Source organism: Stomoxys calcitrans, chromosome 1, assembly GCF_963082655.1.
Source record: "Stomoxys calcitrans chromosome 1, idStoCalc2.1, whole genome shotgun sequence".
NCBI lineage: Eukaryota > Metazoa > Arthropoda > Insecta > Diptera > Muscidae > Stomoxys > Stomoxys calcitrans.
In genome coordinates this window covers 205,986,987-206,014,587 of record NC_081552.1, presented here as the reverse complement: position 1 = coordinate 206,014,587, position 27,601 = coordinate 205,986,987, and the positions used below count along the sequence as shown (strand labels likewise).

General features: G+C 41.7%; 3 protein-coding genes across 5 annotated transcripts in view; 2 read left to right on the top strand and 1 right to left on the bottom strand.

Annotated features, from left to right (window-relative positions):
* Positions 1-27,601, top strand: part of LOC106092838 (formin-J) — a 331,170-nt gene that overhangs the window by 242,204 nt on the left and 61,365 nt on the right. The gene's annotated exons all lie outside the window — the stretch shown is intronic.
* Positions 4,941-6,418, top strand: LOC131998490 (uncharacterized). Its single transcript, XM_059370775.1, has 2 exons — positions 4,941-5,438; positions 5,495-6,418. The coding sequence occupies exons 1-2, from the start codon at positions 5,425-5,427 to the stop codon at positions 6,270-6,272; spliced, it is 792 nt and encodes a 263-aa protein (XP_059226758.1). The 5' UTR covers positions 4,941-5,424; the 3' UTR covers positions 6,273-6,418.
* Positions 6,317-7,890, bottom strand: LOC131998488 (putative nuclease HARBI1). Of its 3 annotated transcripts, none has more exons than XM_059370761.1 (4): positions 7,538-7,890; positions 7,040-7,481; positions 6,836-6,980; positions 6,317-6,778 (listed from the first exon to the last, which is right to left on the bottom strand). In XM_059370761.1, exons 1-4 carry the CDS (start codon positions 7,660-7,662, stop codon positions 6,393-6,395), a joined length of 1,098 nt encoding a protein of 365 aa, XP_059226744.1. In that variant the 5' UTR covers positions 7,663-7,890; the 3' UTR covers positions 6,317-6,392. The 3 variants fall into 3 exon arrangements, with proteins under 3 accessions (XP_059226744.1, XP_059226747.1, XP_059226749.1); XM_059370764.1 differs by having other exon boundaries at positions 7,043-7,481; XM_059370766.1 differs by having other exon boundaries at positions 7,040-7,463.

Sequence of the window (27,601 nt, the reverse complement as noted above, 5' to 3'; positions counted from 1 at the left end):
AATTTGTCAACGCCGACTATATGAAAAATCCGCAATTACTTTTTGGGCAACCCAATATAATTAACAACCTTTTCAATCTACTTCAACTTTCGGTATAGCGTTACCCCTAACAATTTCATTCTACCGGATGATGGAACAAATAGGTTTCATACAAATTTAGTAAATCGTTCAAAAGTACCTTAAATCATAAAACCTCTTGTTATTCACCCAATTGTTATTTCTTGTTTGTGTTGTTATTAGCTTAATGAATATATTCTCAGTTTTTAAACTACAATAAATCTATTCGGTATTCCCCTAAATTTCTAAACATCAACTTATCATTAGCTTATCTAATTATCCTAACACATTCGATTAATCCATATTCAAATTTTTAATTAAAAGCCCATCATTTGCATAGTCGCCATCAATTAAATTCAAATAAAATTAAATATTAATCTAAACAATAGGCGACAAAATCAACATTGAGAGATGATCAAATTACAACGATTTACAAAACAGTCAAACATTGTTGTTGAATCAAGAAAGCTTAATTGATTGATGGATAGATAGGACCCTAAATCAAAGCAAACTAACCGCCAAAGGCAAATTTTTGTAACAAATTAACATAATTTAACTTTAACTTGTGTTTCAGATCTGAGCGGGTAGTGCCTTATATAGCATAATTTTTGCTTGTCGAATGGTGGCTTTGTTCCTGACTTACTTGCTTAGTCCAACGTCCCCTCTGTTAGCCAATATTATTCTTTTTATACCCACCACCGATGGATGGGGGTGTATTCATTTTGTAATTCCGTTTGCAACACATCGAAGTATCCATTTCCGACCCTATAAGGTATATATATTTTTGATCGCCGATCTAATCATGTCCATCCGTCTGTCCAACTGTCCCTTTGTCTGTTTGCAATCACGCTACCGGCTTTAAAAATCAAGGTTTCAGCTAATTACCTTGATTTTTAAAGCCGGTAGCGTGATTTCAACAGACAAAGGGACAGTTGGACAGACGGATGGACATGGTTAGATCGGCGATCACAGATTATTTTTTCTTAGGCAGGTTAGGTTCGAAGATGGGTTATATCGGACTATATCTTGATATAGCCCCCATATAGACCGATCTTCCAATTTTAGGTTTTAGGCCAATTAAAGCCCCATGTATTATCCGATTTCGATGAAATTTGGCACAATGTTTTGCGTTAGACTTCTCGAAATTCGTACTGAGTATGTTCAAGATCGGCCTATATTTGGATATAGCTGCCATATAGACTGATTTGGCACAAGGATCTATTTTAGGCTTTCCGACATCCGTTCTCTATATGGTTCATTTCGGTCTTTGTTTGGATATAGAAGTCATATATACCAATTTCCTGATTTAAGGTATTGGCTCCATAAAAGAAGCATTTATTACCCGATTTCACAGTGGGCCCACAAAGGCGTATTTATTACCCAATTTCGCAGAAATTTGGCACAAGCATCTCATTTAGACAGATCTCTCCATACATGGTCTTGAGCCCATAAAAGGCGCATTTATTATCCGATTTCGCTGAAATGTTTGCATAGTGACCTATTTCAGGCTTTTCGACATCCGTTCTCTGTATGGTTCAGAACGGTCAATATTTGGATATAACTGCCTCATATACCTATCTCCCGACTTAAGACCATGAAAGGAGCATTTATTACCCGATTTCGCTGAAATTTTTGACATCGGGCTGTGTTGGAGCCTTTAACATCCCTGTTCAATATGGCCTCTATATTTCGACATAGGTGCCATATAGACAAATCTCCCGTTACAAGGTCTTGAGCCCATAAAAGGCGCATTTATTATCCGATTTCGCTGAAATTTTTGCATAGTGACCTATTTTATGCTTTCCAACATTCGTTCTCTATATGGTTCAGATCGGTCAATATTTGGATATAGCTGCCATATATACCTATCTCCCGAGTTAAGCTATTGGGCGAATGAAAGGAGCATTAATTACCCGATTTTGCTGAAATTTTGCGGGCTGTGTTAGAGCCTTTAACATCCCTGTTCAATATGGCCTCCATCGGCCAATATTTCGACATAGCTGCCATATAGACAAATCTCCCGTTACAAGGTCTTGAGCCCATAAAAGACACATTTATTATTCAATTTCGCGGAAATTTGGCATAGTAACCTATGTTAGGCTCTTCGATATCCATGCCCTATATAGTTCAGATCGGTCCAGAGTTTTATATAGCTGCCATATTGACCAATATTTTGTTTAACAACTTGAACAGTGAATTGAATTTATTAGACCGCTCGACTTCCGTGCCGAGTTTGGTCCAAATCGGGCCATATTTAAATACAGCTGCAATGGGTTCATAAGTGATGCATTTTTCTCCGGACTATTACGATCGGTGGTTAACACATGTACCCGAGGGAGTGAGTATCCAAAGTTCGGCCCAGCCAAACTTAATGCTTTGTACTTGTTTTTAATTTCAAGTTGCACGACTTTCTCAGTTTTGCTGGGTTCACCACCAGGTGGCATGCATCAGGCGCGGTGGATGGCTAGAGCAATTCTCTTTACTCTTTAAAAATACCACATAAACTCTCAGTTCGAAATTAATGGCACAGATAAATATGCTCTATCATCTGTCTATTCATCGTAACATCTTCTGTAAGAGGGACTAGGACTAGGTTAGGTTTAAGTTGCAGTCTGCCGTCAGACTCACTTAGATGTACTCGTCCATTGTAATACCACAGGAACAGAAGAAGGAGATTGCATTCTAGTTCCTGCCGTTAAACCATCCAGATCGCTTTAAAAAGCCCGGTAACTTGCGAATGTTTGCATCCGCTAAATCAGACAGGTTCTCAAAGAAATGAGAACCTAAAGTGGAACTCTTTCTGACTGCTAGTGCGGGACATACACACAGAGGCTGTTCTATGCTCTCTTCCTCTTCGATGTCCTCAGAGCTTCTGCCAAAGTCGTTGCTGGCAACCTTCAGTCTGTCAGCATGTTTTCCAATTAGACATTGACCTGTCATGACGGACACAATGACTGAGACGTCTGTTCTAGCTAATGACAGCAAAGCAGTAGACCTCTTCAAGTGTAGATTAGGCCACACAGCCTTCTGTTTGTGACCATCTATCATTCATTGTCCTTCAGGTCAGGTCCTGAAAACTTAGCTTACATATCGCTAGAGGCATGCGCACAAATTCCAGTATCCCTGGAAAGTGTAGGGTAGTTCCTAATCTCGCAAGCTCGTCCGCTTTACAATTCCCTGGCATATCTCTGTGGCCCGGCACCCAGAACTGGTGGATTTTGAACTGTTCAGCCATCTCGTTGAGAGATCTGCGACAGTCGAAGGCGTTTTTTGTGTTCAGAAATACGTTTAATGGCTGCCAGGGATTTAATGGCTGTCTGAGAAGATATTTATGCAAGGATCTCTGCTTGATACTCATTACAGTCGTCGGGTAACCTTTTCGATATGACCAATTCTAGATCTTTAGAGTATACCCCAAAACCCACCTGGTCCTTTAGTTTGGAACCATCCGTATAGAAGTCTATGTAACTTCTGTTACTAGACATATCGTAGTTCCAATCGGTTCTATCAGTAATGGTGGTACAGTAATTTTTATCAAAAAGCGGCTAAGGTAGGGTGTAATCCACACCGCCTGGAACATCGGATATAGTATCAAGGATAACACAGTATCCGTAGCCGCCACATGACCAATGAGAAAGTTCGCTTAACCTCACGGCGGTGGTCACTGCATTTTGGGTAGCCACAATGTCCAGAGGCATTAGATGCAGCATTAAATTCAGTGCATCAGATGATGTTGTCCTCAGTGCGGCTGTGATGCACAAACGAGCCATCCATTGGATCCGGTTAAGTATTGAACAGTAGGTCGACCTTTGAAGCGCCGTCCACCCGACCATAACACCATATAGCATTATAGGTCTGACAACGGTCTAAACCCCCAACTCTGGCCAATGGCTCTATTGCAGGTGTATAGGGCAAGAGTTGCCTTTCTTACCCTTTTCCAAAATGCTGCATTTGAAGTTCAATTTTTATCCAGCAAAACACCCAGGTATTTTGCGCTTTCTGTAAATGGAACATTTTCTCCACCCAGGGAGACAGGTGGCACTGTAGTTAAGTTGTATCTCCTGCTGAAAGGAACTACTTCTGTCTGGCACCGATTTATACCTATACCACTTTTGGTAGCCCACTCTGCTGTTGCACGTAGAGCTTCCTGAAGTATATCTCTTAGAGTGCTGGGAAACTTTCCCCTAACCACAATTGCCACGTCATCAGCACACGCGACCACTTTTACACCTTCTCCTTCCAGAGACAATAATATTTTGGTAATGGCTTTATTCCAAAGTAGAGACAGTACACCTCCTTGAGGTGTTCCTCTGCTGACCCATCTTTTTAGATCTACAGTGTAGTGTGAATCTTTCAGTAAGTACGTTTTTAATAAACTTTCTTACGGTAGAGTTGAAGTCGAGAAACTCCAACTGCTTCATGACTAACGTCGATTTTACATTATTGAAAGCACCTTCAATGTCAAGAGATGCTACATTTGTATATTCCTTGACAGCGAGAAAACCCTCTTTGTAGCCGATTAGGTCGTGAAGGGCTGTTTCAGTGGACTTGCCCTTGCTATATGCATGCTGCTGTCGCGACTGGAGATCTCCAGGGATCTTTGCCCTGAGATATGTTTCTATCAACCTCTCAAGAGTCTTCAGCATAAAGGATGACTGACTAATAGGACAAAAATCTTTCGCTTTCGTATGGTACGGTTTTCCTGATTTTGGAATGAAATTTACCTATGTGTCCCTCCATCTCACAGATATAAATGACTAACAGATACAAGCTGAGTATATCCCCCTAAGCCATGATATCAGTCTATCAGACACAGCTTGTAATTCAGCCGGTGATACATCATCTTCTTATCGCCCAAAGGATTTCGGCTCAGACATAATCAGCCTTATTACGGTTGTCGAAGACGTAGTCGAATGTCGATTTTTTTGGAAAACGGTACTACGGTTGTCGAAAATGTACAATCTGTTACAATTTTCGTAACACGGAAGACGAAAACGACTGTCAATGTTGGCTAAAACAGTCGATCAATTTTTTCCATACGACTAGAGACGTCGCCGCATTCAATTGACAACAATTGTTAGCCGTTGGTTTCATCCGCTAACACGCCGTTAACTAATTTTAAATTTAACACATTTTTTTGACATTTTATATTCGACAATAAATAAATATAACAAAATTGTATAAAATAAATTATTTATCTATTTTTAACATTGGGTAAATTTGCGGTATTTTACCAAGAAAACTTTTATCTTATGTCGACCGCTGATATAAAGTTTATGTCGCCGTCACTTGTTTTGTGTCAGTTGTCGCCGTAAAAATGAACAATCAGTCGTCGTTTTCTGAATATATTCACATTTGTTTACAAAGATGAGCTGCAAAATGTAAGTATTTGTGTTTTGTGAGAAAATTCATTTAATTAATTATTTATTTATTCCAGGAATAAAATAACCACGCAACAACAGTTTGCAAAAATGATGGAATTGTTGGAGGCAAATCCAAATCTTGCGCGTGCGTACCACAGCGGCCTACATAAAGTAAATACCAAGGAGGAATGGGCGAAAATTGCCATTGAATTAAATTCCATTGGGCCTCCCATGCGCCAAGGTACGGAATGGATGAAGGTGTGGGCAGACTTCAAATGTAATTTGAAAAAGAAGCTGCTGCACAACAAGGCAGAATGCCGTGCAACGGGAGGAGGGCCACACAAACAATTTGTGCTGACGACAGTGGAGGAAGCTGCCTCAAGTTTGCTGCAGCTAGACTCCATAGTAAATTCGGATGGAGAAATTGGAGTCTCAAATACTCCACTTAAGTCCAGCTATTGCCCTATGGACACCACAAAGGAAAATGAGAGTAGTGAGTATATCTCGACACCGCGAATTCGGAAAAAAGTGGAAACAAAGGCTGACAAGACAGAGAAGACTGCGCTGCTGGAAAACCAGCTAAAAGTCCAAACCGAGCTATACTCTCAAGTGAAGGACTCTCTACAAAATGTGGAGAGATACAATAGAAAAATCTTCAAAATTAAAGAAGAAGAGCTTAAAATTTACAAAGCTGCAGAAAAAAGGGAAGAAGAAAAGTTTTTATTATATAAAAAGGAGTTAAAGAGCAAAGAAGACTTCAGAAATAAATTGCTAAAAGCAAGAACGGAGGAAATCGAAATAAAAAAAAGGCGAATAGAGCTGGATGAATGGAAGAGCGGCATTCGGGAGTAATTTGCTGATCTCATTTAGTTTTTAACTTGAAAAGACTGAACTAATGTAATTTGTTTTGTGTTCCTTTTTTATTTTATTTTATAATCTAAGTGCCTGAAGTACCTTTTATTTTAAATAACTTTAATAAATATCCAAAGACTGCATAATTCTCCTTCTTATATTTAAAGCAGTGGCGTCTTCGCTAGTTTCATTGAGGTTCGACATTGCTTCATTGCTAGGAATTTCTGTGCTTTCATTGGGCTCAACTGCGGATTCAATTTTGTAATGAATACATATGTTATGCAAAGCAGCACAAACAGAAGTAATTTTTCCAGCCATTTTCGGTTTATAATGCAGTTGCCTCGCTCCTAAAATACATCGAAAACGATTTTTGAGGACACCAATTGTACGCTCCACTACATTTCTAGCTTGTGAATGTATGTAATTAAAGCGGCTTTCTGCAGTTCCGTCTTCCGCTGACCTGAATGGAGTTATCAAGTAGGGTTCAAGAGGGTAGCCTGCATCTCCTACAAAATATGACAAATTTATGTTGGTTTTCACTATAAAAACAAAATGTTTAATACCAAGCAGCCATGTATTAGTTTCGCCATTTAAATAGTTGGTCTTTAGAAACTCTTTTAAGTCGCTTGTATTCCACACCAATGAATCGTGAACTGAGCCGGGATGATTGGGGGATATATATCTGATTCTAAGTTTATGGTCGCAAACCTGTAATGAAATCTTTGAAATAGACTACGACTCTTATTTAAAATAGGATTTTGGTTTACCACGGTAGCATTTAAACTATAAAATCCTTTTCGATTATAATATTTAAATCTTTCACCAACTCCTGGAGCCAAAATTTTGATATGCGTTCCATCTATGCATCCAATAATGCCGGGAAATTTAAACTTTTTATAAAAATAATCCTTTATTTCAAACTTTTCCACTTCCGTCATTCTAACCGATATCCATTTTGGACAAATTTCACTGTGCATTGCATCAATGCATTCTGTAAAAATTTTGCTTACAGAAGACTGTGAAAGCCCAACATTATAGTCGTTGCCAGCTCCTTTTTGGTAACTGCCTTCAGCAAGTATGCGCAATGTTACCGCCAACTTCAATTCTTTGGGAACAGCAGACGACTTTATTGGGTCTTGCAATTTACCCGATATGCTTTCCAAGACGTATTTAAAAGCATCTTTATTCAATCTAAAAAGGCCAATGAAACTTAAGTGCAGATAGGGATTATAAATTTTAACTCATTTCTCAATTTCAAAACTTACTTTGAATTGGGCATTGCAAATATGTCCGAATTCTGTCTTATTTCCTTACGCAAAGCACTCATATCACATTCTGTATATGCCTCGTCGTCTTCATCCGAAGAAAAAAAATGTCCCAAACTTAACATATTTGTTTTATTATATTTATTTTATTTTATATTGAGAAAATTTCAATGTTGCCTTTGGCGGACAATTATGTAAAAAGTAAACATTGTTTTGACAGTATAGCACATCTTTTACTTTTCAATCTATTACAAAATAACAAGAGTCGAAAAAGTTACATAATACCAAAAATAATCGAAATCGACAACGACTTCGACTGCTCTCGATTTTCGTCTTCGACAACCGTAATAAGGCTGAATTTTCCTAATAGCCTCCGACGAATACATACCAGTGACAACCTCTTCTGGCGCCACGTTGGAGAATTTCCCGGGAAATGTGTATCAGCGAGTAGTTCTAGTGTTTCCTTACTTGACATTTTCCACACATTCTCTGACTTCTGAATTTACCCCACCGTAATAGGTATCGCGGACAGAATCTTCCTAAGCCTAGAGGCCTCAGATGTTTCCTCCAAGGTATCAGTCTATCAGACACAGCTTGTAATTCAGCCGGTGATACACCATCTTCTTATCGCCCAAAGGATTTTTGGCTCAGACATAATTTTCCTAATAGCCTCCGACGAATGCATACCAGTGACAACCTCTTCTGGTGCCACGTTGTCCGTTGGAGAACTTCCCGGGAAATGTATATCAACGAGTAGTTCTAGTGTTTCCTCCCTGGACATTGTCCACACAATCTCTGACTTCTGAATATACCCCACCGTAATAGGTCTCGAGGACAGAATCTTCCTAAGCCTCGAGGCCTCAGATGTTTCCTCCACGGAGCTGCAGAATTCTACCCAGGATTTGTTCTGAGCCTTTCTCAGCTCGGCCTAATATTTTCTTAGCTCATACCTTATAGATGATCCAATCGTGTGGTGCTCTTGAGGCTTTTGCTCTGTTGAAGAGTTTTCTGCAGTTCTTCCTTAGACGAGCCAGCTCTGGGGTCCACCATGGGGGTCGCTGTTTGCCCCTTGGCTTGGCACTAGGGCATGCTGACACAAGCGAGTCATTCGGGCCTTCATGATCCGCTTGACCACTATGTCTATAGTATCCGTAGTTGCCACTTCTTTTTCTGGTCTAGAAGGGATAGACGTACAGAAGTTGTGCCGAAATTTATTCCAATCCGCCTTTCTTCCGTTTAGTCGAGGGACCACTACGGCAGACACTTTTTAGATTGTTGTTGTTAATATGTCTATTGGCAACAATGTTCATGCTTTAATAATATCATTTTGAATTTTGATATTATATTCAATTTTGAATCGACTACCATAGCCACCCACACCGGAATGGAAGGGTTTGTCCAAAAATTATCGACTTTGTTTCACTACTTTTAATTTTCGTATCTTTCAACAGTAGTCTTAACAAAAAATTCTTTTGAAGGGTCTGCCTCTCTGCATCATTTTAATAGCCATGCATAATCAATTTTATGTCCGTTTCGAAGTTGATTTTCGAAAAAGCCTCAAGCCTCTCAGCTAAACTTTGACCATCAAAGATTGATAGCTATGGGGCATTTCTCAAATCGTTTAATTTGGCATACATGATTTCTTGTGTAAATCTTTTGACGATAACTATCGCGTACATGACCAAATGATCAACGTGTCGGTAGATTGATTGCAGCCACAGCACGTATTCATCATATGTAGCCAGCTACTTTGTAGGCATTTAGCATAGCTGCCCCACCACCAGTGGGACTGGTAGTGGGTGTGTTCGAATGCACTATTAAGTCAATTGCAGATACAACAGATTTGTAAACTATAATTTTGAAATGAAACATAGGCAAAAGTTTTGGCATCGTATTTTGTAACATATGAGTTATGTCATATGTATTTTTCTACAAACTGTCTCAGTAAGTCATGTTCGTTCTTCTGTCTGCAAAACTTCCGAACGAGTTACATGAGGTTGAAATAGGTTATGTTAGGTTGGGCTCCGTGAATCTCTTCACAAATCCCTTTGTCCTTTTCCATTCTAAACCCCAAAGTTAGTTCAAGCCTGTTATAAACCCCGATACCAATGTGTGGAACCTTTCTCTGGCGAGAAGCTTTTTATCACTCCTCTGACCATTAACTATGAACTATTACTTAACTTCCCGAACCCATGGCAGCCGGTTCTACGCAGAGGATTGACCCGATGGAACTCTTCATCGGCAAGGGCCTTAGATTAAGAGTTCGTATTTTTTCGTCATGGGAGAGGCACATCCCGGAGTGCTTTCTCCGCACGCTTCTGGTTCTTGCCGGGATTGGAAAGAACCCCGGACCCTGGTTCCGTTCTGGTTTGGCAGTACCGCCTCTATTATCGGTGGGTGTAGGTGAGGTGTAACCGGTGCATGGAGTGGGTATATTTCCCATCTTGCTCTGGCCTCCCTTCACTACGGGAGTATAGTCATACTGGATATGTTGCAAGGTGCTGCGCGAACATAGCCAGCAGCGGGACACAAGCGGCGTCGTCGTCACGTTCTGCGTCCTCGGCGTCGGACTATGTGACCCCCTGACCACTCCCGTGCGGCAATTTACGCCACGGCAGCATCCCAGCCCAAATATTGCCAGGCCAGTGCCGGGAAGTGTATCGCAAGATCGATGAGATTGTGGATTTTACGAGTCGGAAGAGCATATTGGTAGCAGCGATTCAGGAGACAAAGCTGACCAAAACCTGCAGCTTGCACAGTTGTCACGGATACAATGTACTACGTAAGGATCGCTTAAAGGTGAGGGATTTGCCTTCGTGATACACCATTTGGTGCAATATAGACCTATCGCGCCTGCGCCTGGCGCTAATGACCCCTACATGGAGTGCATGGGGATAGCAGTCAGGTCCGGTACTGCCGAGATGGAACAACACAACTATGTCCCAATTAATGGCCAAGCTTACAACCCCGACATAAGTGGGTTACTATCTGGCCATAATCGTCTGGTTTTAGGGGACTTTAATGCGCATCACACTTCATGGCATTCTCCCCTAGCTAACGACCAGCGTGGCATAGCTTTGGCAGAGCAGATTAAAGGCTCCACGTTTTGCACGGTGAATGAGGATGCCCCCACTAGGATTACGGGGAGGTGCAGCAGCTCGCCAGACATTTCCATTGCATCCCCTGATCTCCTGAGTTACGTATCCTGGCAAGCCGTCATTTTTTGGAATCAGCCCATCTCCCCACAGTTCTCAGCATCGACCCAACTTCATAACCTCTGAGCGCTGGACGCTTATCAATCAGAAAAAGGTCAATTGGGCTAGCTTCAGAGAATATACCAATCGCCGCTTCAGTGAACTGCCACTCCCCCTCGGATGTGATAGTGGCCGAGAGGAAATGTTTGCCGTCTATGGATATATGGGGCTCAAAAGAAAGGTATGTGGAAGTAGACCACGAATCTGATATCAGACATCATTAACGCAGCAGCCGCTTGCTTTATACCAGCCGGTCGAATACCCCAGGTGCGGCCCAATTTCCCGGCTCAGGCAGTGGTACTCGCAGACGAGCGTAATGGGATTTGTTGTATGGACCCCACTAACCCCAGAATTATGGAGCTGACTCTGGAAATTAACAGGGTAGTCAACGAACATTAGCGGAACTTGTGGCTGGAACACTTGGAGTAATGTAACTTAGGTACTGGCTTAGGTAAGTTGAGGTCTATTGTTAAGTCCTCTCGAACCTCGGTAGATGGGACACCAAGATCTCTGTCAATTTTGGCGAAGTCACCGTGATTGATCCGAAGAGATGCGCCAGGTTGTTCAACCGTCAATTTATTGTGCATCCCGAGAGTGACTGGGCAAGGAGGAGAGCCATTCGATGTATCCGTGGTATCCGAGCCAATGGACAGACATCACAATTTACCGTGGGCGAAGTTACGAATGTAATCCGTGGCGCCAAATCATCCAAGGCGTTGGGCCCCGAAGGAATCTCTACATTGATGTTGAAGAATCTGGATTCCCCTGGACTTCTGTTCTCAACCTGTCTTTGAACACTCTTCTAGTTCCCAATGTCTGGAAAATGGCCAGAGTGATCCCTCTACTGAAGCCTGGAAAGGACCCGAGTTGGGGGGAGTCGTACAGACCGATCTCCCTTCTCTCGCCAGTAGCAAAGACGCTTGAAGCATTACTCCTCCCAAGCCTCGTACGAAAAATTTCCATTCGCCGAGCATCAGGCGAATGGAAATTTTTTTGAGGCTTACGCCGCACACATTTGCCATTGCTACAATCTACCCAGGCCATGTGAGAAGACGGTCCTCGTTGCACTTGATCTATTGAAGGCATTCAACACGGTTAGCTATGTCAAACTGTTTAAGGACACCGCCAACACGTCCCTCCAGCCAGGCCTGAAACACTGGGTCGCGAATTATCTGTGTGGTCGCCAGTCATTTGAGAAATTTAGCGATAAGAAGTCGAAGCACCGTAGAGTGAAACAGGGAGTTCCCCAAGGTGGGGTGATATCTCCGGCACTGTTTAACCTCTACCTATCCTCCATTCCACCCCCTCTAGACGGTATAGAGATTGTATCATATGCGGACGATTGTACGATCTTGGCATCAGGCCCCCCGCACCCATTGTTGACATCTGCGATATGTTGAACGTCTACCTCAACGAACTTGCCTCATATTTCGCTGGAATTTAGGGGTAAGAAGTCGAAGCACCATAGAGTGCAACGGGGAGTTCCCCAATGTGGGGTGATATCATCGGCACTGTTTAACCTCTACCTATTGAACGTCGAACTCACCGAACTTGCCTCATATTTCGCTGCAAGAAATCTAAATATACCCAGGCCATGTGATAAGACGGTCCTTGTTGCACTTGATCTATCGAAGGCAGAAGGCATTCGACACGGGTAGGGTTGCCAACTCTTTGAGGACATCGCCATCACGTCTCTCCAGCCAGGCTTGAAATGCTGGGTCGCGAATTATCTGTGTGGTCGCCAGTCATTTGTGGAATGTAGCAACAAGAAGTCGATCAAGCGACATATCAAGCAGGTTTCGACAATATTCATGCAGACACGGTAGCAGATGCGGTAAATAGCTATCGGGTGAATGTAGTCCTTGGAGAATGACCAACTCCCATTGCACCTGAAGAAATTGACCTCCCCCGGCAAACTGGAGTAGTTCTGACTCAATTACGTTCCGGCAGATGCAGCCGCCTGTACTCCTACAGAGCAAGGATTGATGCCGACGTGCAAGATGTATGTCCCGATTGTAACCAGGGACCGTGCGGATACACGTCACCTATTCAACTGCCCCGACAGACCCACTCGACTCAGACCCAGATCTCTGTGGACGCACCCCATTTTAGTCGCAGAGTTCCTGGGTCTTGACACTCAACAGAATCAAGCAGACGAAAGATACAACACAACAAACTGCTACAACAACAACCAGTACACTTCCCAAATCAATCAACCTTAACTAAGAGAAGATCATTAAAAATGAAACGACTCATATACATATGTGGACAAACCATGACGTTAGTCAGAATGCCATAGAAAATAATTGCAAATGAACTTTTATGTGCAAGATTAATACGTTTGACATAGAAATTACCAAATAATCTTAGGGTTGATAAAATCTAACATTGAAGAAAAATATTTCAATATTTCATTAATGTAGTAAACAATAAAAACCTTGTAGGACAAGCCATTCAAATAAGCGATTTGCCGCTGTATACGGCGTGAAACTACAAAATGACCCAAGAGAAGCTTTAACGATTTAGCATTAATTTTCATGAAATTCTCATCACCGTGTTACGAATTAATAGTGGAGCAAAAAAAGATGATTAATTATCACATTATTGTGATGTTAAACTAACATGGTGCGATCATATTTACCCCCAGTTAGCACTTTTGCTAGTATTCTCTAAAGTGTTATCAATGTCATTTGGAGTGTCTTCCAACTATGAAAACAAAAGACAAACAGAAAACAAACGAAATTCTAGAATAATTAATGGTGTATTTTTTCAATGCTTTTGGAGGAGGTTTGAATCTTAGTGAGTTATGGGATATGAGATCAACGAGAAGTGAATGAAATAAATAAATTATAGGTAGTCCACGTTGGTCAGATTAAGGCCCACTGCGATTCCTCACCTTTCCTCTTCTCCTTCCGATTAATTCACTTCACGCAGCAAATCGTCTTTTAATGAACTTTCTGGAGCCACCCAGATGAAAAAGCAAACGCCTTGATCCTGCATGGATTTACGCCTCTCAGTTCTCCAAATGCAAATTTTGCCCATGAACATTCCCATAAGGAACAGGGGCAAACTTCTCACATATCAATGAGTGCAGTCCGCTTCAGGTTTAAGAAAATGATAAGGGGCCTTCTTTTTATAGCCGAGTCCGAACGGCGTGCCGCAGTGCGACACCTCTTTAGAGAGAAGTTTTGCATGGCAAAATGATAGAAGGGGAAAACCACTGCTGAAAATTTTGTCTGATGGTCCACTAAAGAACAGGGGCAAACTTCTCACATATCAATGAGTGCAGTCCGCTTCAGGTTTAAGCCAATGATAAGGGGACTCCTTTTTATAGCCGAGTCCGAACGGCGTGCCGCAGTGCGACATCTCTTTGGGGAGAAGTTTTACATGGCATAGTACCTCACAAATGTTAGAAGGGGAAAACCACCGCTGAAAATTTTGTCTGATGGTCTGGCCAGGATTCGAACCCAGGCGTTCAGCGTCATAGGCGAACATGCTAACCTCTGCTCTACGGTGGCCTCTGGGCAGGGCATTGACAAAAAAAAGGAAAGCTGTCCTCCGAGGCGTAAATTTCATGACACTACCGTTAGATGTCATTATTTCTAATGCCAATACGACACATATGTTTACTGGACTTATTATACCCCGTTTCAGTTCCGAAAACCATACTCAGATGTACCTTTTCCCTTGACAACCGACTATCTACGATCGATTTCGAAAGTGCATGCCACAAAAGCTTTGTTTGTTCACATTTGGCTTTTCAATTCCAGCAATTTAACCATGGCTCCTTAATTCCATAGAAAATTTTCGGTGGTTTATATTCAATATTGACACAAAAGCAAGGCGTGCACCCGCACTCGCAAGCATGTCAGACTTCTCATTTTCTATAATATCCTTATATCTGGGAACCCAGCATAAAGCCACATTATGATTCCTCTGAAGGCAATTTAAGACCTCTCGACAACAACCCAAAACCTAAAATCTTATACTCGTGCGAACTTAAGCCTTTAATGCTGCTTGACTATCGATGTAGATACAAATGTTAGATCGATCTATACCTCTGGGTAGGGCAATCTCTGCCGCCCTAGGTATAGCAGAGACCTCTGTCTGGAAAATGCTGCAGACATCACGCATTCGCAAAGAGGCGTTGATGTCAAGTTCACCGCAATATATGCCACGACAGGTCTCGTTCCCCATCTTAGATCCATCTGTAAAGATGTTAATATCTGTAAACCTAATTCGACCCTTTAGCTATTCCGTCAAAGTCGGTATCCCAATATTTAGTCGGCAGTCTACTATATCCGTTCCTACCTGTAAGTCCATCTGCAGGTCTTTCAATGGGCTGTCCAGTATACGGATATGTCTAACAGGTCAAGCTGCAATAGTCTAAACAGAGTCCTCTCTGCCGACTCCTTTATAAACAAAACCATCAGCTGGATTCCCATCATAACCTCTAGGGACCTTGTCGCAGTAGTGCCCATACCCCAGTCATGAATCTCAAGGTAACCCTATTAACCCTATCTAGATCGCGTACATGTGTCCCTTTATCGGTCACCGGCCACCACACATGACAGCCATACTTCAGAACTGGCCTCACCATTGCCGAACACAGCCGAGTATAGGGGAAAACTTCTCACATTGTACTGAGAGCTGTCCGATTCAAGTTTAAACTCAATGATAAGGGGACTTCTTTTTATAGTCGAGTCCAAATGGCGTAATACCTCTTTGGGGAGAAGTTTTTACATGGCTTAGTACCTTACAAATGTCGCCAGCATTAGGAGGGGATAACCACCGCTTAAAATGTATTTTCTCGTGTTCTAGCCAGTATTCGAATCCAGGCCTTTAACGTCATAGGCGGACATGCTAACTATGCTCTTCAATTAAGTTAACTTGTCGGTAAATTGTTAGCGGAGTACCCGGCCGACACGGGATAACTATGAGCATCACACAGGCTGGAACTTTGAGCTCCGACTTGTGTGGTATCCATCGTTACCACTTGAAGCTTAGCTGAAAGCTACCGGGCGCGCCCACAGGTTGCGGATGGTGGTAAGCTCTGTTTTTATGCGGAGTAGCAGCAAATGCGGCCGCAGGCAGTCAGCGATTTTCGAAAGGATAATCTCAGTGAAGAGTCAGGTGGCACTGGCTCTTAATTAAATACTGAGTGCCAATGATACTCGAGATGAAAAGGCAAGCTATTGGCGCCTTCAAATAGCTAATGGCCAACATCAACGTTAGTTTCGGTCGGCCGAACAAAAAAAAAATAAAAAGAGTTAATTCGCATAGATTTTTAATAGAAGTCTCAAAGTTAGAACTCGACATTCCGCTCGTCCGATCTTACTACATTTTTTAATGGTTTAACATTATTATGCCCCCACCGAAGGATGGGGGTATATTCATTTTGTCATTCCGTTTGCAACACATCGAAATATCCATTTCCGACCCTATAAAGTATATATATTTTTGATCAGCGTAAAAATCCAAGACGATCTGGCCATATCCGTCCGTCTATCTGTCGAAATCACGCTACAGTCTTTAAAAATAGAGATATTGAGTTGAAAATTTGCACAGATTCCTTTTTTTTGTCCATAGGCAGGTTAAGTTCGCAGATGGGCTATATCGGACTATATCTTGATATAGCCCCCATATAGACCGATCCGCCGATTTGGGGTCTTAGTCCCATAAAAGCCTCATTTATTATCCGATTATGCTGACATTTGGAACAGTGAGTTATGTTAGGCCTCTCGACATCTTTCTTCAACATGGCCCAGATCGGTCCAGATTTTGAAATGTCGTCATAAAGACCGATCCGCCGATTTAGGGTGTTAGGCCCAAAAAAGCCACATTTATTATCCGCTTTTGCTGCCATTTGGGACAGTGAGTTGTGTTCGACCCCTCGACATTTTTCTTCAATTTCTGTAATTTGGCCCAGATCGGTCCAGATTTGGATATATGGATTGCCCAAAAAGTAATTGCAGATTTTTTAAAAGAAAGTAAATGCATTTTTAATAATATTTACAATGAACTTTAATCAAATATACTTTTTTTACACTTTTTTTCTAAAGCAAGCTAAAAGTAACAGCTGATAACTGACAGAAGAAAGAATGCAATTACAGAGTCACAAGCTGTGAAAAAATTTGTCAACGCCGACTATATGAAAAATCCGCAATTACTTTTTGGGCAACAATAGCTGCCATATAGACCGATCTCCCGATTTAAGGTTTTGGGTCCAGATTTGGATATAGCTGCCATATAGACCGATCTCTTGATTTAAGGTTTTGGGCCCATAATAGACGCATTTATTGTCCAAATTTGGTGAAATTTGGGACAGTCAGTTGTGTTAGGTCCTTCGGCATCTTTCTTCAATTTGGTCCAGGTCGGTCCAGATTTGGATATAGCTGCCATATAGACCGATATCGATATTTAAAGTCTTGGCCCCATAAAAGGCGCATTTATAATCCGATTTCACTGAAATTTGGGACAGTGAGTTTTGTTGGACCCTTCGACATTCTTCTTCAACTTGGCCCAGATCGGTCCAGATTTGGATATAGCTACCATATAGCCCGATCTCTCGATTTAAGGTTTTGGGCCCATAAAAAGCGCATTTATTGTCCGATGTCGTCGAAATTTGGGACGGTCAGATGTGTTAGGTCCTTCGGCATTTTTCTGCAACTTGGCTCAAATCGGTCCAGATTTGGATATAGGTGGCATATAATCTGATCTCCCGAGTAAAGGTTTTGGGCCCATAAAAGTTGCATTTATTGTCCGAAGTCGCCGAAAGTTGGGCAGTGAGTTGTGTTAGGCCCTTCGACATTCTTTTTCAACTAGGCCCAAATCGGTCCAGATTTAAATATAGCTGCCATATAGACCGATCTCTCGATTTAAGGTTTTGGGCCCATAAAAGGCGCATTTATTGTCCGATTTTGCCGAAATTTGGGACAGTGATTTGTGTTAGACTTTTGGACATTTCTTTGTAACTTGGCCCAGATCGGTACAGATTTGGATGTAGCTGCCATATAGCCCGATATCTCGATTTAAAGTCTTGGCCCCATAAAAGGTGCATTTATGATCCGATTTCACTGCAATTTGACTCAGTGAGTTGTGTTAGGCTCTTCGACATTTTTCTGCAACTTGGCTGAAATCGGTCCAGATTTGGATAAAGCTGCCATATAAGTCTTGGCCCCATAAAAGGGCCAAGACCAAATCGGAACATATTTCGATATAGCTGCTATGGGGGCATAAAATATGCATTTTTCACCGGATTTTGACGAAAGGTAGTTTACATATATACCCGAGGTGGTGGATATCCAAAGTTCGGCCCGGCCGAACTTAAAGCCTTTTTACTTATTTTTTACCTATTTATTTAATTAACATGTTGTATGTTGACTTCCGCCCTTGTGATTTGTAATTGTTTATTCATACAAATCATTTGTATTGATAATAGGTATATTTAAATACAAATTTACATATATCTGTCATCGTTTACCACTAAAAGGTATTTTCGCAGCATGTGATAACACCGTTTTTTTTTTTTTTTTGGTCAGATATGATCTTAGGTTCTCTGTGGCACATGAAGCAAACTATAAAAGAATAGGTATATCGCTTTAGCCTCTATCATACATCTTTAAAGTCTGCTTCTTATTTCCAAACCTTAGGATACTTGTTTTTGCGTATTTTGCCCCCAACCTTTGACGATAATTAATTAATGTCTAATTTTTGTATATTATTAATGATTTTATAATTAATACGAATGGTTTTTATGAATGAATTCGGTGACAGGTGCCTACCCATAAGGCGAATTTTAATTCTGAGTTTTATGGAAAAAAATATTCCCGAAAACAAAAAAGAGCAGCCATTAAGAAAATGTCGAAACATGGCTTAATTTGACATTGTCTACATTTCTGCGCACATTTGTATTGAATTTAATGCAAATGTGTGATCCACTCTAGACCAATAAAATTTTTAAAATGTTAAAACAAGATCTTCAACTTATGAATGAGCAACGTATCCATTTTGTGAATTGGAGAGATGTTGCCAAATTTAGCCACACCCGCACATTTTAGTTAATTGAGATATATCTGTGTGAAAGGTTTGAACTAAAAACCAATGTCGGCCTCAAGAAACAGGTGAGATGTGCGTGATGATTTCTTTCGCTTTGCAAAAATTTTAATATTACTCGGTCAAGGATCAATCGTTTGATAAGATAATTGTTGGCTTTGAAAGCGGCTTGTATTAGAGATAATTTTTGATACACGAATTTGTGATTAAAGAGAAATCAATATTTATTGCAAGCTAAAACATGAAAACACGGACAAAAAAGAACAAAATTTTAAAATTTTTTATATGCAAATGCAAAGTTTGCCCATGAACATTCCACTAAGGAACAGGGGCAAACTTCTCACATATCAATGAGTGCAGTCCTATTCAAGTTTTAAGCTCAATGATAAGGGGCCTCCTTTTTATAGCCGAGTCCCAACGGCGTGCCGCAATGCGACACCTCTTTCGAGAGAAGTTTTACATGGCATAGTACCTCACAAATGTTGCCAGCATTAGAAGGGGAAAATTTTTTCTGATGGTCTCGCCAGGATTTTTTATTTTTTTTTATATATATAAGAACCACTAAGGAAAGGCAAAATTCGGGCGGAGCCGACTATATAATACCCTACACCTACTCTACAATTATAAATTCGGGCAATATACAAATATATATGTACTAGCTGAACCGAGCCCGCTCCGCTGCGCCTTCTCATACTTTATATGGAACAAAGTTATCCTTTGAATATTTATTTTCGACAAGTAAAGAGCTGAATCCCATATAATCTTTACTGGTCTATGAATTCGCTCGGAGGTTTTAGGGTCAATAACGTTTGGGTGTTAGATGTACTCCATAATTAAAGGTCTTTATTTCAGCTCGATATTATCTTGATGCCCGATTTAGGGGTGTTTTCAGGTATGAGGTGGTCCCTTAGACTCTTGGCCCAGAAAGAAATATCAGCATCATGCTCTTCTCTCAAATACCATTTATTTAAACCCCATATTGCCATTGTTTATGGGATGTGACGTCCTGAAACATTTGCCCCCAAAATTTTTACTTTTTGGGGTGTGTTTTAGGAAAGGGGGCGGCGCCCCAAATACTTGGCCCCACATTTCGATATCAGATTCGTATTCTATTCCAAAATACCTTTATTTGAGCCCCATATTGCGATGGTCAGTGGTTGGTAAATATGTCCGATTTAGGCGTGTTTTGGGGAGTGGGTGGTCCCAACACTTTGCGCTGGAAATATATCAGCATCGTGCTCTACTCTCAAATATCACTTATTTGAACCCCATATTGCCATTGGCCTCAAAATTGAATATCAAACCCTTATTACAAAAGTCAGCAAATATGTCCGGTTTAGGGTATGGGCCCTAAAAACAATCAATATCGAAATCCACTCAAATTTGTCATGGTGAGCAAATATTTTCCATTTGAGCGTTGTTATGGGGGTGGGATGTCCCCTAGGCAGTTGGTCCCGAATTTTGATATCAGATTTGTGGTCTACTACCAAATACCCTTCATTTGAGCTCCATTTTTCCATAGTCGGCAAACATGACCAGTTTGGGGGGTGTTTTGGGGGATGGGGCGGCCACTCGGTGATTTGGCTTTGAAAATATATATCAGATTCGTGTTCTACTCTAAAATACTTCTTATTACAGCCCCTAATTGCAATGGTCAGCAAATACTTCCTTTTTGGGTGGTGTTATGGGGGTGGGGTGGCCCCATAGACACTTTTCCCCAACATTGATATCAGTTTCGTGCTTTACTTCCAAAGACCTTTCATTTGAGCCCCATATTGCTTTGGTCGTAAATTTATCTTCTTTAGGGGATGTTCTCAGGGATGGACGGCCCCTCAAACACTTGGTCCCACATCTGGATATCAGATGCGTGTTTTACACTCAAATACCTTTTATTTAAGCCCAATATTGCCATGGTCAGTAAATAAGGCCAGTTTGGGGGGTATTTTGGGGAAGGGGTGAACCCCCAGAAACTTTGTCCCAAATTTGGATATCAAATTCGTATTTTATTCGCAAATACCTTTCATTTGAGTCCCATATTGCCATGGTTGGTAAATATGTCCGATTTAGAGGTTTTTGGGGGTTGAGGTGGTTCGACAATTGAGCCCTATATTGCTTTGGTCGTAAATTTATTTTCTTTAGGGGATGTTCTCGGGGACGGCCGGCCCCTCAAACACTTGGTCCCACATTTGGTTATCACATTCATATTCTACACTTAAAGACCTTTTATTTAAGCCCATATTACTATGAATAGTAAATAAGTCCTGTTTGGGGTGTGTTTTGCGGAAGGGGTGCACCCCCAAGAACTTGGTTCCGCATTTGGATACCAAATTTGTATTCTACTCTCAATTATCTCTCATTTGAGTCCCATATTGCCAAGGTCGGTAAATATATCCCATTTAGGGGTGTTTTGGGTGTTGGGGATGTCCCCCAAACACTTAGTCCGACAATTAAATAGCAGATGCGTTTTCTACTCTTAAATACGTTTCATTTGAGTCCCATATTGTCATGATTTCTCTATACATATATTTGGAAGGTTTTTGGGGTACCCCCCTAGGTACCCCATCCGAAATTTGGATACCAAATTTTTATGTTTAGGTTGCTATAAGAGAGCACACAAAATTGCGCTTAAATCGCACCACCCATTACCGAGATCTGGCGTTTCTGAAAATTAGGGTAAGGGGGAGGGTACGTCGAAGGCTTATCATAACGGAATTTATGGCCAAGGAAGCCTTGGAGCTTAAAACCATTTAAGTCACCCGGACCTAATGGAACATTTACTAAAGAAGGCGGACTATATGGCGACCCCTTTGGCCTGTATTTTCACAGCGTGCCGAAGACTTGCATATGCAGGAGGCAAGGATGGTATTTATACCCAAGCCTACAGACCTATAAGCCTTACGTCCTTTCTAGTCAAAGCTATGGAACATATTGTGGATACCATGACAAAGAGTAGGACATCCAGCGAACTGCTCAAATACAAACAGCATTCCTATGTCAAGGAAAGTCCGGTGGAGACTGCCCTGCACGAGGTTGTGCATAAAACAGAAGAATCCTTCGAAGCCAAAACGTACACACTGGCGGTTTGCATTGACATCGAGAAGGCGTTTAACAATGTGCGGACCGACACATTGATCCAATCCTTAGACCAGTACTGGGCGGACCGGCTCCTTAGGGAGTGGATAAACCATATGCTAAGGAACAGGTGGATAAATTGTGAGTTCCATGACATACATATAAGGGGGAAAGTGGCACAGGGCACGCCACAGGGGGGGCATTTTATCGCCACTACTTTGGGTGACCACCATAAATGACCTATAACGGAGGCTGACTGAGGAGGGATTTGAACCCGTCTGCAATGCAGACGATGTTATAAAGTTTCTTAGGGGTAAGGATCCGAACGAGCTATGCAGAAAAAGTCTTGCATATGGCATATGACTGGGCTGGACACAGGCCTTAATCCAGAGAAGACTGAATATATTCACAAGGAAGACGAAGGTGGACCATTTTGACGCACCACGTTTTCTCAATAAAACGATTTCGATATCTGGTAAGGTCGAACACTTAGGAGTGATCTTGGATAGGATCACTCCTAATGAGGCCACATTAGCGCAAAGGTTAGCTTGTCCGCTTATGACACTGAACACCCGGGTTCGAATTCTGGCGACACCATCAGAAAAAACGTTTTTCAGCGGTGGTTTTCTCCTCCTAATGCTGGCAACATTTGTGAGGTACAATGCCATGTAAAAACTTCTCTCCAAAGAGGTGTCGCACTGCGGCACGCCGTTCGGACTCGTCTATAAAAAGGAGGCCCCTTATTATTGAGCTTAAAACTTGAATCGGACTGAACTCATTGATATGTGAGAAGTTAGCCCCTGTTCCTTAGTGGAATGTTCATAGGAAAAATTTGCATTTTTGAACTTGGATAGGAAACTTATTTGGAAGTGTCACATTCAGGAGCGTACTGAGCAGGATCACAGATAATGGGCACTATGTAGACGGGCCGTAGTCTCGAAATGGGGCCTGAATCCGGGGATAGTCCACTGGTTCTACAGGAGCGGGATTGGATCAATACTTACTTACGCCTCAGTAGTTTGGTGGACTGCCATGGGGAAAAAGTGCAACATAAGGATCATACAACTGGTTCAGAAAATATGATGTCTTGGCATAGGCGGAGCAATGAGGACCACGCCCACTAGGGCACTGGAGACTATTCTAGATATTCGACCCATTGACATACAGATTAAGAGTGAGGCAGCCACTGCGGTATTGAGGATGGGAGCAGCTCATACCATCGTGGTACAATCGAGGCGACGATAGGAAACCTGGAAGGAAGGGAAGAGGTTTTCGATCGGATACTGGAGACTGTTCTAGATATTCTACCCATTGACATACAGATTAAGAGTGAGGCAGCCACTGCGGCATAAGACATAAGGCGATGGAGAATGGATTGAGGACGGGAGCAGCTCATTCCATCGTGGTATAATCGAGGCGACGATAGGAAAACTGGAAGGAAGGGAAGAGGTTTTCGATAGGATACCTGAGACGACACTTGAGGTCGAGTGCGAGGCACTGATGCCAGCGGCACAGTCTTGGAATGACGGAACCCTAGTATTGACTTCGGGAAGATCATGTTACACGGATGGATCAAAGCTAGAGGACAGAGTAAGCCTGGGGGTCTGCATTGAGATCCCAAGGACTGAGGACTGTTTTAGACTGCCTGACCATAATACGGTCCTGCAGGCGGAGATCCAGGCGATCACGGAATGCATGAGGTGGTGTGGTGCTAACAGGAGGACGTCGAGTGTTAACATATTTACGGACAGTGAAATTGCCATAAGGGCAGTAACAAACAGGACGGTAAGATCACGAACAATCTTGGATTGAAAGAAGGAGATTAACGCCTTCGCTGAGGATGGTAAAATCCGCATCTTTTGGGTGCCGGGCCATAACGGAGTAAGTGGGAATGCAAGGGCAGACGATTTGGCGGTGAAAGCCAAAGGACTGCCGTCAATAAACTTGGATAACCCGAAGCATTTCGGGTCGACGCAGTCCGAGTTGAGAGCGTGGGCGACGAATGGGCATAGAACACTGTGGAACAGCGAAACAGTCGGTAGGACGGCGAAAATCTTATGGGGTGATCCAGATTGTGAGATGACGTGGCTATTACTGAAAGGAAGTAAGAAGGAGGTCAGTATAGCTATTGGTATCATAACGAGACACATAGGACTACGAGCTCACTTAGGCAAAATCGGTGCGGCAAGTGATAGCATGTGTAGGGCATGTGGGAAAGATGATGGGACGTTGGAGCATTGCGGCTAGCAGACACCGGTACTTAGGTGGGGACACAATACCAGACATGAACCAACTTAGGGGAGTGGTATGGATAACCATTAGGGATTGCCAAATCCGATTTTGCCAAAATTTAGAGTTGTGTTAGGCCACCCGACATCCTTCTTCAATTTGGTCCAAATCGGTCCATATTTGCATATATCTGCCATATAAACCGGTCTCTCGATTTAAGGTTTTGGGTCCATAAAAGGCGCATTTATTGTCCGATGTTGCTGAAATTTGGGACAGTGAGTTAAGTTAAGCCCTTCGGCATCTTTCTTAAATTTGGCCCAGATCGGTCCAGATTTTAATATAGCTGCCATATAGACCGACCTCTCGATTTAGGGTTTTGGGCCCATAAATGACGAATTTATTGTCCGATTTCGTAGAAATTTGGGACAGTGAGTTGTGTTAGGCCCTTTGGCATCTTTCTTAAATTTGGCCCAGATCGGTCCAGATTTGAATATAGCTGCCATATAGAACGATCTCTCGATTTAAGGTCATGGGCCCATAAAAGGCGCATTTACTGTCCGATGTCGCCGAAATTGGGGACAGTGAATTGTGTTAGGCCCTTCGAGATAGTTTTGCAATATCGCCCACATCGGTCCAGATTTGGATATAGCTGCCAAATAGGCCGATCTGTCGATTTAAGGTTTTGGGCCCATAAAAGGCGCATTTATTGGTCGATGTCGCCAAAATTTGGGACTGTGAGTTATGTTAGGCCCTTCGACATCCGTGTCGTATATGGTTCGATCGGTTTCTTTTAAGATATGGCTATTAAAAAGACCAATATTTTGTAATTCACAATTGTGCAATGACTTGTTCTTATTAGTATTTGGTCCAAATCGGAACATATTTCGATATAGCTGCTATGGGGCATAAGGTATGCACTTTTTATAGGATTTTTACGAAATGTGGTTTATATATATACTCGAGGTGGTGGATATTCAAAGTTCGGCCCGGCCGGAATTCTTCAATATGAAGGAAATATCTTTCACCAATGTGAATGTTTCCTTAAATAATTGGAAAAATGTATCATCTTTAAATAAAGTTTGCTCATCTCTGGCTCGAATCATTAAAATAAGGACAAATCATTTTTCAGTGTAGGCGGCCGTAACAATTTTTCCGAATGTGGATGGGACCAACTTCAGGGCCCTGCCAAGAAGAGCCCGGACCACTTAGGGCCTTCTCGTTACTAACTTAGCACTTACCATTTCAATTTAAAAGACTTATACATATTTCTTCTTTTCGATCCTGTCCCTCTGTGCAACGTGGTAGACCTTTTCAAATCCAGACTTGGCCACATGGTTTTGGAGTGTTCACAACCACTTTGTGAGCATCTGTCATTCGTTGCCCTTCGGGCCTAATCCTGAAGACTTAGCTTACATGTCGCATACAGAGGCATACCAACAGATTCTGGTTTTCCTATCATGGAAGTTCTTAGTCTTGCAAGTTCGTCTGCTCTACCACTTCGTGCAATATCTCCGTGGCCCGGCATCTAAAACAGGTGAATTTTAGGCAGTTCAGCCATCTCATAGAGAGATTTGCAACATCCTTAAGCTGTTTGTACTCTTCACCTCTACTGCGGTATAGGGTATTATAACTTAGTGCATTTGTTTGTAACACCCAGAAGGAAGAGAGATAGACCCATTGATAAGTCTTCCGATCGACTCAGAATCACTTTCTGATTCGATTTAGCTATGACCGTCTATCTGTCCATGTTACTTTGTGTACAAACTACAGGTCGCAGTTTTCATCGGATAGTCTTCAATTTTGGCACTGGCATGTTTTTCGGCCTGGAGACGAAGCCTATTGAAATTGGAAAAAATCGGTTCAGATTTGGATATAGCTCTCATATATATATCGCCCGATTTTCACTCCTAGAGCCACTGCAAGCGCATTTAATGACCAATCTTCCCAAAACTTCGTACAACGGTTTCCTTGGCGACTTTCTCAATGTCTGTAAAGTTTGCTCGAAATCGGTTCAGATTTGGGTACAGCTCCCATATATATGTTCGTCCGATTTGCAGTAATCATTCAATAAAATGGTTATTAGTTAGCCGATTCCCTCGAAACTTGGCAGGAAGGATTTTCTTATGACTCTCGACATTACTGGTGAATATCATAGAAATTTGTTCAGATGTAGATATAGCCTTCATCTATATATATCGCCCGATTTTCACTCCTAGAGCCACCGCAAGCGCATTTATTGAACAATCTTCACGAAACTTCGTACAACGCTTTCCTTGGCGACTTTCTCAATGTCTGTAAAGTTTGCTCGAAATCGGTTCAGATTTGGGTATAGCTCCCATATATATGTTCGTCTGATTTGCGGTGATCATTCAGTAAAATGGTTATTAGTTAGTCGATTCCCTCGAAACTTGGCAGGAAGGATTTTCTTATGACTCTCGACATTACTGGTGAATTTCATTGAAATCGGTTAAGATTTAGATATAGCTCCATATATATATATCGCCCGATTTTCACTCCTACAGCCACTGCAAGCGCATTTAAAAATGAATCTTCCCAAAACTTCGTACTACGCTTTCCTTGATGACTTCCTCAATGTCTACAAAGTTTGTTCGAAATCGGTTCAGATATAGATATAGCTTCCATATATATGTTCATCCGATTTGCAGTAATATTGAAATGAAGTGGTCATTTGTTAACTGATTCTCTTGAAATTTGGCAGGAAGGATTTTTCCTTGATTCTCGGCACTACTTGTGAATATCATGGAAATCGGTCCAAATTAACATATTGCTCTCATATATATAAATATCGCCCTATTTCAACTTCTAGAGTTACAGCAAGCGCATTTATTGACCCATCTTGCCAACATTTTGCAAAACGGTTTCCTCGACGACTGCCTTAGTATCTGAGAAGTTTGCTCGAAATCGGTTCAGATTAAGGAATAGCTCCCATATATATGTTCGTCCGATTTTGAGAAATATTGCACTAAAGTGCTCATTTTTTAACTGAGATTCTCTCGAAGTTTTAATGGAAGGATTTTCTTATGACTCTAGACATTACTGGGGAATTTCATAGAATTCGGCCCAGATTTAGATATAGCTCCCATATATATGTTCGTCAGATTTTGGGTAATTTTCAATAATGTTGTAATTTGTCAGTTTCAATATATTTGCTCGAAATTTGTTACGAACTGCTTAATAACCCATCTGAAAACATCCGTCGAGGTCCATCAAAATTGGTTCAGAATTGGATATAGCTCCCACATGGTACTTATAGGGTAGGTGTAGGATATTATACAGTCGGCACCGCCCGACTTTTGCCCTTCCTTACTGGTTTTTAATTAAGAAATACGATCCCTAGAGATGCGGCTGTCTGAGAATATATATAGGGTTGCCCAAAAAGAAATTGCGGATTTTTCATATAGTCGGCGTTGACAAATTTTTTCACAGCTTGGGA